This window comes from Trichoderma asperellum, chromosome 2, assembly GCF_020647865.1.
Source record: "Trichoderma asperellum chromosome 2, complete sequence".
NCBI lineage: Eukaryota > Fungi > Ascomycota > Sordariomycetes > Hypocreales > Hypocreaceae > Trichoderma > Trichoderma asperellum.
The window spans coordinates 3,940,823-3,951,932 of record NC_089416.1 but is presented as its reverse complement, the minus strand read 5'-3'; the positions used below and the strand labels follow the sequence as shown (position 1 = coordinate 3,951,932).

At 51.2% G+C, this 11,110-nt stretch overlaps 2 protein-coding genes across 2 annotated transcripts; one reads left to right on the top strand and one right to left on the bottom strand.

Annotated features, from left to right (window-relative positions):
* Positions 1–94: 94 nt before the first annotated feature.
* TrAFT101_003609 (uncharacterized protein) lies at positions 95–2,399 on the top strand. Its single transcript, XM_024903163.2, has 3 exons — positions 95–696; positions 770–1,225; positions 1,318–2,399. The coding sequence occupies exons 1-3, from the start codon at positions 642–644 to the stop codon at positions 2,184–2,186; spliced, it is 1,380 nt and encodes a 459-aa protein (XP_024766632.1). The 5' UTR covers positions 95–641; the 3' UTR covers positions 2,187–2,399.
* On the bottom strand, positions 2,341–10,912 carry TrAFT101_003608 (uncharacterized protein). The gene is made up of 2 exons (XM_024898768.2): positions 3,968–10,912; positions 2,341–3,894 (listed from the first exon to the last, which is right to left on the bottom strand). The coding sequence occupies exons 1-2, from the start codon at positions 9,977–9,979 to the stop codon at positions 3,676–3,678; spliced, it is 6,231 nt and encodes a 2,076-aa protein (XP_024766633.2). The 5' UTR covers positions 9,980–10,912; the 3' UTR covers positions 2,341–3,675.
* Positions 10,913–11,110: the final 198 nt, after the last annotated feature.

The window sequence follows — 11,110 nt, the reverse complement described above, 5'->3', positions numbered from 1 at the left end:
TGGTTCCATCCAAGTTTTAAGGTTTCAAGGAGCTGGGCCAGGAGACGCTCGCCGGGCTAGCAGGTCCCTTCCCCGCTGTGAGGCAAACTCAGGTCGGGTGTTTTAGGCGCTGGTGCCGGCACATGCTCAGCAAGCTTTGCTGTAATTTGTATTCCATCCGTTCTACAGAGCTGAAGCAGGCCCTGTAGATCCCTCTGTTCCTATGCCCAATATTATAGGCCGCCGCTTTGCTGCCCCGCGCCCAAAGTGAACTCCCCTTAAACCCCCCATGGCACTTCTGACTTGACCCTCTCAACTTACAACCTTCCACCACCTGAACCGCCATCTATCTCTGCTACTTTTCACACTTCACCCAGTTTACTGTCGGTCATCTTCCCGAATCGCTTCCATCTCCGTCCTTTCATCTCTCTGTCCCTCTGAACCGTCCGAAATTCGGGACAGGGGGTGTTTTGGCACCGGCAGTTGAAACGCAACAGCGACCAAGTCATCATCCCACCAGCAGGCCTGCCAAACACACCAGCGGCCCCCACCACTAGACCGGCAGCCTATTAGTATCTGCTTATTCCGTTGATCGATCGATCGATTTGACTTCCCATCTTGAGCCTCAGCATCACAAGCCGCACGTGCGCAAAGCGACCACCATGGCCAAGCCGCGATTGATCATCCTTATCCGCCATGCCCAGTCCGAGGGCAACAGTACGTCGTCTCCTGCCTTTCTATTCGCTGCGGCCTTCAATCCAAATCTCTCTTTGCTGACCGCTTGTGCCAGAGAACCGCGATATACACCAGACAATCCCTGATCACCGTGTTAAGCTCACGCAGGACGGCTGGGCCCAGGCCCATGAAGCGGGCCGCCGCCTGCGCAAGCTGCTCCGGCCAGATGATACCCTCCACTTCTTCACGTCGCCATATCGCCGCACACGAGAGACCACCGAGGGCATCTTGTCCACCTTGACCTCGGACGACCCCGAGCCCTCGCCGTATCGTCGGTCTAGCATCAAAGTTTACGAGGAGCCCCGTCTGCGAGAGCAAGACTTTGGCAACTTCCAGCCATGCAGCGCCGAAATGGAACGCATGTGGCAGGAGAGAGCCGACTATGGCCACTTTTTCTATCGTATCCCCAACGGAGAGAGCGCTGCCGACGCCTATGACCGTGTTAGTGGCTTCAACGAGAGCTTGTGGCGCCAGTTTGGAGAAGACGACTTTGCCAGCGTATGCGTCTTGGGTGAGTTTTCATCTTGGCTGGCCAAAATGGGGGGCCTTTTTTTTTTTTTTTTTTTTTCAACTGTGTATTATCATGCTAACTCAATGATATAGTCACTCATGGCCTCATGTCTCGTGTCTTCCTCATGAAGTGGTACCATTTTTCCGTCGAATATTTCGAAGACCTTCGAAACGTGAATCACTGCGAGTTCCTCATTATGCGCAAGCAAGACAACGGCAAATATCTCTTGGAGAATAATTTGCGTACCTGGTCAGAACTGCGGAGAGAACGCGAGCAACAAATCAAGGAGAAGGAGAAGGGTGAAGAGGACAAGACCGACAAAACTGCAAAGGATGACCTGAAGTTGGCGCAGAACAAGAGCTTTGTTGTTACTCGTCGCTGGGGAGGCTGTCCCAATGGCTGCAATCATGTTGCTCATTATGAGAGCCATCGAGCGGTAGAAAACCAGCCGCAGCAAGTTGATAAGAGTACCCCTGGCAGTAGTAGCACAAATCTTGCCATAAGGAGATTGCAACGACACAAATCGAGTGGCTCCGATGAAGGTGATGCAGATGGCGAAGAATCGTCAAAAGAAAATCCCAAAGAAAAGAAGAAGAAGGTTCACATTGATTTAGCACGAGCCATTGACGGGAGTGTCTCTTCTCCCGACGGCACGCCCTCCTTCATCACGGCAGAGGACCGCATACGTCACCTCAAAGCCGCTCATTTGCACGTTGGCCGAGATTTCGGCGGTACATATTCAGGCCATCCCTCTGTTGCAGGAAGTGATTCCGATGCATCAGATAACGAAACCACTCGCCGTCGTATGGGTTCCATAGACTCTCGCGCCAACCCCGGTATGGGATTGGCAAATCGCCTTGGAGATGAGCCTGAGCCACACAGCGGTGCCGCAGACCCCAAGTTGGAGGATTTGGACAAGGCTGAGAAAGAAGACAGAAGTATCAGAGGAAGCATATACTAAAAAGGGGGAAAGGAAAGTGAGGAAAATAAAAGCTCTGGATTAAATAAGCGCAACGGGCGAAGCGATATCGACACTGTTTTCTTTCTATTTTCTTGTTGGATACCACTATATAGACTGGATTCCCTGGCTGTATAAATGGAAATAAAAGCGTTGGGCTACATTGAGTTAGATTGATTTATGAAATACTATATCCACATTGATGTCTTCTGAGAATCTTGAATATTATAGCTCCATGAATGTGACTGAAAGATGTCGGATACTTAATCCTCGACATTGATAGACAATGATTGCATTTCTTTTCAAAGCTTAACTAGCTATCATCTTTAAACTTTTTATTTATTTATTCTTTTTTTTTTTTATTCCGTTGTTGTATTTTCCGCCAGGGCCATCCATCTGTTCATCCATCCCTTTTCCAGGTCAAACCAAATCCATCATTGTAAATAGTGAAGGGAGTTAGTACTACCCTTATTTCTTCCTCTGCTTTTCCCAGATCAAAGCAAAATTGACCATAATCATTAGATTATTATTTTAATACACAAGACCAAAATCAAGCATACAACACGCACACTGACAAGGCCAAGAAGAAGAGAGAGGAAAAGGCAAAAGGAGAAAAGGGGAGGAGAAATGTAGTAAAAGAAGAAAGAAATTGGGTTTCGAGGCTAAAATAGATCCCATAATATCAACAGAGCAGTAAAGAAGACATAAAAAAAACACGCAGCCATTTTTTGCACGCCAGAGTTGTCGCTGCGACTCTACATGCCTCGCTTCCCTCGAGCATATAAAACAAAACAGGCTCCATCCATTCCTAAATCCTTTATGTAAACATATGCCTTTGTTTTTGCCTTTGGCTTTGCCTAGCCTTTGCCCTAAATAATGCCTCCCTAGTCTTTACCCCTGTCTTGCTATTCTGATGCCCAGCGCTAAGAACAGAGAGAAGAAAAAGCAGCAAAAAAGAAAATAGAGTAAGAAAAATACGAGCAGTACAACTTAATCCCTTTCCGTCTCGCCATTTCAACAGCATGATCACCGTGAGAATTGGTCAAGGTGGTCAAAAAAATATGTCGAAAGAAATCCCCAAGGCATGGTGGTGCTTGCTACATAATGTGGTATCACAAGACTGCCTAGCTCTTCGGTTCCATCCAGCCTAATTTTGAAGAGCCAGATAAAAAAGAAGGAAGATTTAAAACAAAAAAAAAAGATGAATGAAAAGCAAAGAAAAACTAGGGGGCAAGAAATGAAATAGTTCGCCGGTACACCCTCTAAAAAGCCGCCAATCACCGCCAAGAAAAAGGTCCCTTGACACACATCATTGTGGAATGAGGCCAGAAATGAACCAGGTTTATAAGAAGCAGAAGGGAAAAAAGGAGATAAGATGAGTAATGGTTCCGTTTCCAGTGAGAGAAAGTTTTCCCTCTGCCAGTCACGGCTATCAGGTAGAAGAGACTCGCCTGGTATCCTCCTCGCATATACCAATAGCAAGCTGTCACGTTTAAAAAAATCGCGCCATAGCTCTGCTGAGATCAATAAAGTCCACAGGTTTCGTCACATAGTCGCTGAATCCAGCTGCAACGCACTTCTCTTGGACGTCTGACATTACGTTTGCAGAAAGGGCAATGATGGGCATCGCGGGATAACTACCCAACAGCTCCCACTCGCGAATTTCGCGGCAGGCCTGGTAGCCATCTTTGCGTGGCATATGCAGATCACACTGTGCCAGATGTTAGCCGAGGACTACAATTCAACCAAAAAAAAAAAAAAAGGGGGGGGGGTATCAAACTTACCAGTATGAGAGAGTAATGACTATGCGGCTTCGATAAAACTCGCTCTATGCACTCCTCTCCGTCTACTGCAATGTCCACATCGAGGCCAACTTTCTTGAGAAATTTCATCATCACTTTCTGGTTGACTGGATTATCCTCCACCAGGAGAACTCTGAAGCCCTTATTGCCCATACGCTTTTGAAGATCCAAGGAGCTAGCTTTTTGGCTCTCCAGCATCTGCTGCGCGGTGGATCTATTCCAGTCCGTGCTCAAATCCCGTATCTTATCCGGGTCGAAGATGACAGCAAAGCGTGATGGTTTGACAGGCTTATAGATGAAATTGACCAGCTTGTCTGAGAAGAGTTTCTCATATTTGGTTCCAGACGCATATCTCATCACAGCCTGGCGCTGAACAGAGTCCGAGAGGATCAAAATCATTGTGCTGTCCATCTTTTGAGATTTGGTAATTTGATCCATGACACTAATGACGGCCTCTGCTTCGCCTAGATTGATGACAATATGAGTGAACCGGATTGGGTCATCGCCTCCGATAAACTTTTCAGCCTCTTCGACACTGCCGACAGCAGTTATCTGATGAGGTACATCTTTTGGTAAGGTCATCTCAATGTGCTGTGCAGTTGCTTCACGACTGTGTGTCTGGGGGCAAATAATCAGTATCAGATACATTGGTGGGCGGAACGCTTCAGATTGTAGCTTCTCTGGCGTCACGCTTCGTGTTACTGAGCTCCGATCGGATGGCATCTCAAGCTTCATTTGCGACAGGTCTTGGCCACTAGCTTTGGCAGCCTCGCTGAAACGAGCCAGTCCCGTGTTCATCGACGTTATCGATGACCTATCTGTAATGAGCGATTGGCCAGAGTGGGCAGACTGGCTGGAGCTTCCAGTTGAGTCGCCTCCAGGGGAAACGAATTCCACGTTCGCAGGGATAGTCTCATCTCCGCTGTGCGTGTGCTGAGCCGGTAGAAGGGTCGCCGTGGGATCGCTGGGCCGCTCAGCTTCATCTGCTGCTGCTGCCAGAGGTACGGCAGTCGCTGTTGAGCCGGGACTGCTGGGCATTGGAGGCTGATCTTCCATTGTGGGTAGCGCGCAACAGGCTGTAAAAGTGAACGTTGAACCCTCGCCCATGACAGCCGTTCCTTCCATCTTGCCTCCATGAAGCTCGACAAGCTGCCTTGAAATAACTAGGCCAAGCCCACTGCCACCGTGCTGTCTGGTACTGCTCTCGTCGATCTGGCTAAAAGGCTTGAATATGAGAGCTTTTTCCTCCTCTGAAAAGCCACGACCTGTGTCGGTTATGATGAATTCCAGCATGATTTCATTTTGTCCTGCCGTTCCGTCATCACCAGTGTATACTCTGCACTGGCTGAAAACCTCGCCCTCCGATGTAAATTTGATAGCATTTCCAATGACATTTAGCAGAACCTGACGAATCCGAACTTTGTCTCCTTTGACCCACGCTGGGACATCCGCATCAACGAGGTAATTCAGCTCCAGTCGCTTCGCAATAGCCATGGTCGAGACAAGTTCGTTGACATCCTCGATGAGCGAACGAGTGTGGAACCATTCGTATCGCAGCTTCATCATTCCGGCATCCACTTTGGACAAGTCTAGAATGTCGTTGATGATCATAATTAGGCTGTTTGCGCTCGTCTGGATGGTATTGGTATAGTCGCGTTGCTCTTCATTGAGTGTGGTTTCCTGTAAGAAGCTTACCATGCCCGATATTCCGATAAGTGGAGTGCGAATCTCATGAGACATGTTACTCAAGAATCGGCCTTTTGATTCCATAGCCTCTTTCAACTTGGCCTCAAGGAGCTTGTGATCATTTATATCGGTGGCAGAACCGAAGTAGGAACTTGCGCCGCTGCCAAAATCTATGGTATCAATCTCAACACAACGAATAAGATGCCACCGATACTCTCCTGTCTTGGAACGTAATCGGACTTCTGTTGTGTATGATGGCCGGCCGTTCGAATCAGTTCCGACTTTGATGACTCCTTTTCTAGCCAACTCTGCCAGGTCAGGATTGGCGAGTTGATAGCCTTTCTCTCTACTGGAATCAATTTGCTGACTTGGTGGTCGTTCATGGCCTTGAGGCTCTTTTGGCCGTTCCTTTGCCACGCCCGTGGGTGTGTTGTCGCTCGACCCGTAGCTACCACTATTACCCTTTCGATTGGATGACTGCGCCAACTGTGTAGATGGAATGCGGCACCTAGCCAAGTCTTCTGGGTGAACAAAATCCATGAAGCCTAGGCGCAGCGCGTCTTCAAAACTTTGGCCAGTATAAGACAGCCATTGTTCGTTTGCAAAGGTCACACCATCCTCCTCTGTGGCAGTGAAGATGATCTGCGGTATCAAATTTGCCAAGAGGCGGTGCTTCGCTTCCGAGGCCTCGACCTCCTGCTGGCGCGCCGCCTTTATCTCGGCGATGCGCTGCTCATGGATGTCCAAGTAAGACCCCAGGAATTGCACAACAGCTCCTCGCTTGTCTTTGGAAGCTACAGCACGAGCGTAGAACCATCGATAGACGCCATCGAATCTCTTGATTCTCACAGTACTGGAAAATTGCTCTCCGGTCCGCAACGAGCGACTCCAGGCAGCGAGATACTCATCACGTTCATCTGGGTGAATGCTGCCCCAGGGATCCGCAGACAAATCTGCCACTGTCTGTCCTCTGTATGACAGATAACGGCTGTTTACCCAGACGATCTCGCCCGTATGCGGTAACGCAACGAATACTTGGGCGGGTAGCGAGTCTAGAATGAGGCCTTTCAATTTATCAGACGGGGGCGGCATGTCTGCAGCCGAAGCCATGAATGAATTGCTTCTTGGTAAACCGCTTGCACTAGATGCTAACGTAGGCCGGCTAAGTAGACTGGAACCAGGAGGTAGAGACTGGAACGTCGAAGCAAAGTCCGCACCGTAGCTGTGAAGCCGGGAATGGCCTGCTTTATACGGACCCATTTCGAATTTTGACGGTTCAGGAAATCTATCGGCCAACAAGGGGTCAAGATCAACGCTGCCATCCAGGCTATTCCGGGAATGAACGTCCCTTTGATTGGGTTCCTCCGAGCTCCCAGTGTGTGTGTCCGTCAACTCGTCAACGTCTATCGCGGCAGCTTGAGAAGTCTGGGGAGCTTTGCTGCCGGACAAACGAGAGGGCCGCACATCTCCAGTAGGATCATCTTTCGATCCAGCCCGAGACCGCTGTGAACCTTGTCTCGCAAGTTTACTGCTGAAATAGCTGCCTGAAGATTGAGAGACTCCTGCGGGGCTCGCCGCGTGCTGACGCTTTTCGGCTAGATAGACTAGAGAGCCTGGATCCCAGCCAGGAGTCCCAATCGGAGAGCCAGTCGCACTCTTGGAGATTCCAGAATAGTCGCTGGGACTCGTAATGCTCCCAGCTAAAGACTGCTGCAAAGCTGCCGTCTCTTCTGCCGCGAGATATGTGGAGCTTTCCACAGGCCGCCCGTACGCCGAGACTGCGCCAAATCCAGCGGTAGATGGTCTTCTTCGTTTGAGACCCGCAAGTTCTGTCTCAAGATGGGTATAGTGTCGGCACTGCGAAAAAGAAGTGGCGAGGTGCGGTGCAAAATGCTCTAGCGAGTGCCGCAGGTTGGAGGGGTACGGAATAACAGGGCTAAGAATAGACAAAATAGCAATTGGGGGAGGCTTATCCTTTTTTTGGCTCTCAGGCTCCGTAGAGTGTTGGCGGTGTGTACTCTCGGGCGACTGGCTGCTTCGCGACTGTGACTTCTGGTGCATCGTCGTGGCGTCAAGCCTGAAAGAACGCGGTTGTAATTTAGAAAATACGACGTTAAAAAGAGGTATGTGCAAAACCGTCCAAGAGTGATCAACGCCAATAGCTTCGGGAGGCCGCATGGTGGTATAATCTGTCGGCGTGGGGTCGGGATTGAACGATTCTTCGTCAACGGTGGCGTCCGTAAAGAAGGGGTTTTCCTTCGGGTCGGGCCTGACTGCGGGTGACGGGGCTGGAGATTGTGACCATGGCGAAGGGGGAGTTTGTTCGTATTCCTCATACTTTGGCGTAGGTGGTCTAGGGCTGTCGTCGTCCAGTATCGTGTCGCCGAAATGAACCTTAGTTCTGACAGACGCACGAGCACCGGTCGGACCGGCAAAGATAGATGACAGTTTGGTCGCGGAGTCTGACCGCTTATTTTTAGGTTTCCGCGGCAGCTCTTGGCCAGGTGTCCTGGGACCAGATTTGAAAGCACTGGCCTGCCCTAATGATGATGAAGGAGTCGGGGCTGCCGGAGCCAAGTAGGGATAGTTTCTTGTTAAGGCAACAGGCCGCCCGCGTTCCAATACTCTCATGATGCCAGTATGATCAATGAGGGGGTCAGCTTCATAGTCAAGAGCCTGGAGGACAGGAAGGACTCTGCCCTGGCCAGCATACTTGGGCACAAGAGGCGCCTCCCAGCTAGGGATTGGCTGCTGTTGCTGTTGCTCTTCCTCAAGAAAGTCATGCTGTTCTAAGGTGCTTTTATTAAGCTTTGTGTGGTCATTTTCCCGTTCCGCTGCAGTTTGGATGGGTGGGAAATGAGTTTGGCTTCTCAAGTAGCTGGGACGCTGAGGTGCCATCGTTGCTCCGCCTTGTGACCTTTCCTTGTTCTCTTCGAAACTGGTGAACGAGTGCCGACTAGCAAACGCAGGTCGCTGTGGTCCGTTTAATGGCGTTTCAATGGCGGATTCAGCAAGAGTATCATCATTAGCCTCATTCTCCGTGCTCTGCATGACGCTAGTCCCCCTCGCCAGGTACTCTAGACTTAGATCATCTTGTTCATGTTCGTTGTATGTAGCCTTCTGCCCCCATGGAACGTTTTCAATATCGGTAGTATCGGCGGGGACTGCTAATGTCACACGTTCGGCCTTGTATACTTCTCGCATAACCTGGACGACAGTGCTCCACCAGGCATCAAGTCCTGGCTCGGCGCATAGCATCAACGAGAGATCATAGAGGTTGGGTGTAGGAAAGTCAAAATTCTCGGGCTGTGGGGTGCCTCCTGGGTGAAAGGTCAAAGTCGAAGCGGGGGTCGATGTCTCTGATAAGACTCTGTCGAGCACGCCGCGGTGTTCGAACGCCAAGGTTTGGGAGAAGCGAGCAGAACCTATATGGGCAGTAGAAGATTGAGGGGAGTTTGAGTGGCCAAGACTTTCGGGTGGTAGAGTCATCCGAGGAAAAGGATATGAGGGGGTACTGGCAACAGGTGCCGGGGTGATGCCTCCTCGGATTGTATTTCCAGACTCAGTCGACGTAGAGGTGAAGGCCGAAGTTGGATAGGGAGAATTCAATACTGCATCTTCGAGAATGGGGGCCACACGGCCCTTGTCGGACAGGCCCAGATGCAGTTCCTGGGCGGGGACATCCCGCTGCTCCAGATCGCGAATCAGCTTTTCCCGGTATTCAACAAGCTGCTTCTTCGGTCCATCAGCAGCTGGTGTCTCGTCTTCTGCAGATCCATTAATTACAGAGGAAACAAAGGCAGCGGAGGACGTAGCATTGTGGCTATCGTCTACAGCATGGATATCAATATCGACATCAACATCGACACGGTCCTCGTGGTCATCACCGACACTCCGGCCATTCACGTCAGTCGTACGCCGTGGGAAGAAAGGCCTAGGAGTGGAAGAGACCGAGTCCTCAGGGGGGTTCAGGGAAGAGAACGGGTAGCTAGAGCGGCGTCCTGCCATTGCACTTTTGGCATGGGCATGGGCATATCGATCTTGTGAAGTGGTGCTGGCCGTCACTTGTCCATTTCTCGCAGCGGTCGGGTCGGGAGCATCAACGGTCCAATAAGCAAATGGTTTGGTGGGCAGCTCCAGTTGGCGCGTCCAGGAGGTTGTCGAAGTGGTGGGAGAGGGAGCCTCAGTTTCGGTTGCGGTTGCAGTTTCGGTTGCTGTTGCTGTTGTGGTTGAAGTAGAAGAAGCCGGGGTCGAGAGAGAGGGCGAGAATAGGGCTCTCTTTTCGGCCGAGTAGCTCTGGCGTGGCATGCCTCATGCCTCTTCCCGCAGAAGAGGGATGGCGGTGGATCTCTGAGAGGTCAGGTCGGCAAGTGGGATGCCGCATACGCAGGACAGGGCGGCAGCATCCAAAGCGCAGGAAAGGCTCGAAAGATGCCAGCAGCGGCAGCTGATCGATAGAGAAAGGACAGCAAAGGCGAAGACGGGGATCGGTCTGGCTGCTTGTGTCTTGTCTCTGCCTTGGCCCAAGTCCGTCCTTGTCGGTCTCTGCTTCTTGGTCGCGGTCTCGATCCCGATCTCGTTGTGTGCCTCTCTCGTTCTCGCTTTTGGTCACCCAGCTTTCTCACTTACTTGTCTTCCCTTTTTGGATGCTTGGTTCTTGCTTCTCTTTTTTTTTTCCCCTTATGTCTTTTCTCTTTCAATCCTTTGTCCTTGTTCCTTCTTTCTGTTTCGTTTTTAGCCTCCTGCAGTATCGCTCTTTGTGCCTCGCTACGCGGACAAAACGGGCTGGTTGTGTGGAGAGGTTTGGAGGTCAAGTGTGCGGGAAAAGAACGGTGGTGGTTGTGCTTCCCTGTAGGCTGTAGGGCCTCCTCACACGTCACAGCAGTGCGGTAAGTACAGTACAGTGAGTGAGTGGTCTCGTTTAGTGGCCACAGAGCAGGGGTGGGAACAACCTCGGGGCAAACGAGGGGGCAGCTGGACGGGATAGACGCTGCGGCGCGGCTGCCGGCGTCCAGCAGCGCTAGAATCAGAGGCTCTCGGGACAGCAGAAGCACAGGTCTGGGCCTGCAGACGCTGCACAGCGCAGGCAAGGCAAAGGGAGGCGTCGCAACGGGGGCGCGAAAGAGCTGGACGGATCAACGATTGCAAAAGTTTGGCGGCCCTGCCAAAAAGGCGCTTTTGCTGCCAGAAAATGCCCCCATGTCATCGCCCCCCAGAAACGCCCCCGGCAAAGGCCTGTGCAGGCGCCGTCTAGGGGAGCGAGAAAAAAGAGGGTATGACGTAGGTGACGACAGGAACTGGAGGCTGGCATCCATCATCAGCCCAGGCCTTATTCACTAAGAGCCCGCTAGCAAACGCTCGAGGCTCCAGCCAACCCCCCAGGCCCTTCCGGTGAACCAATCCAGCGATCCCAGACAAGAACCTAGAGGCCCCACGTCA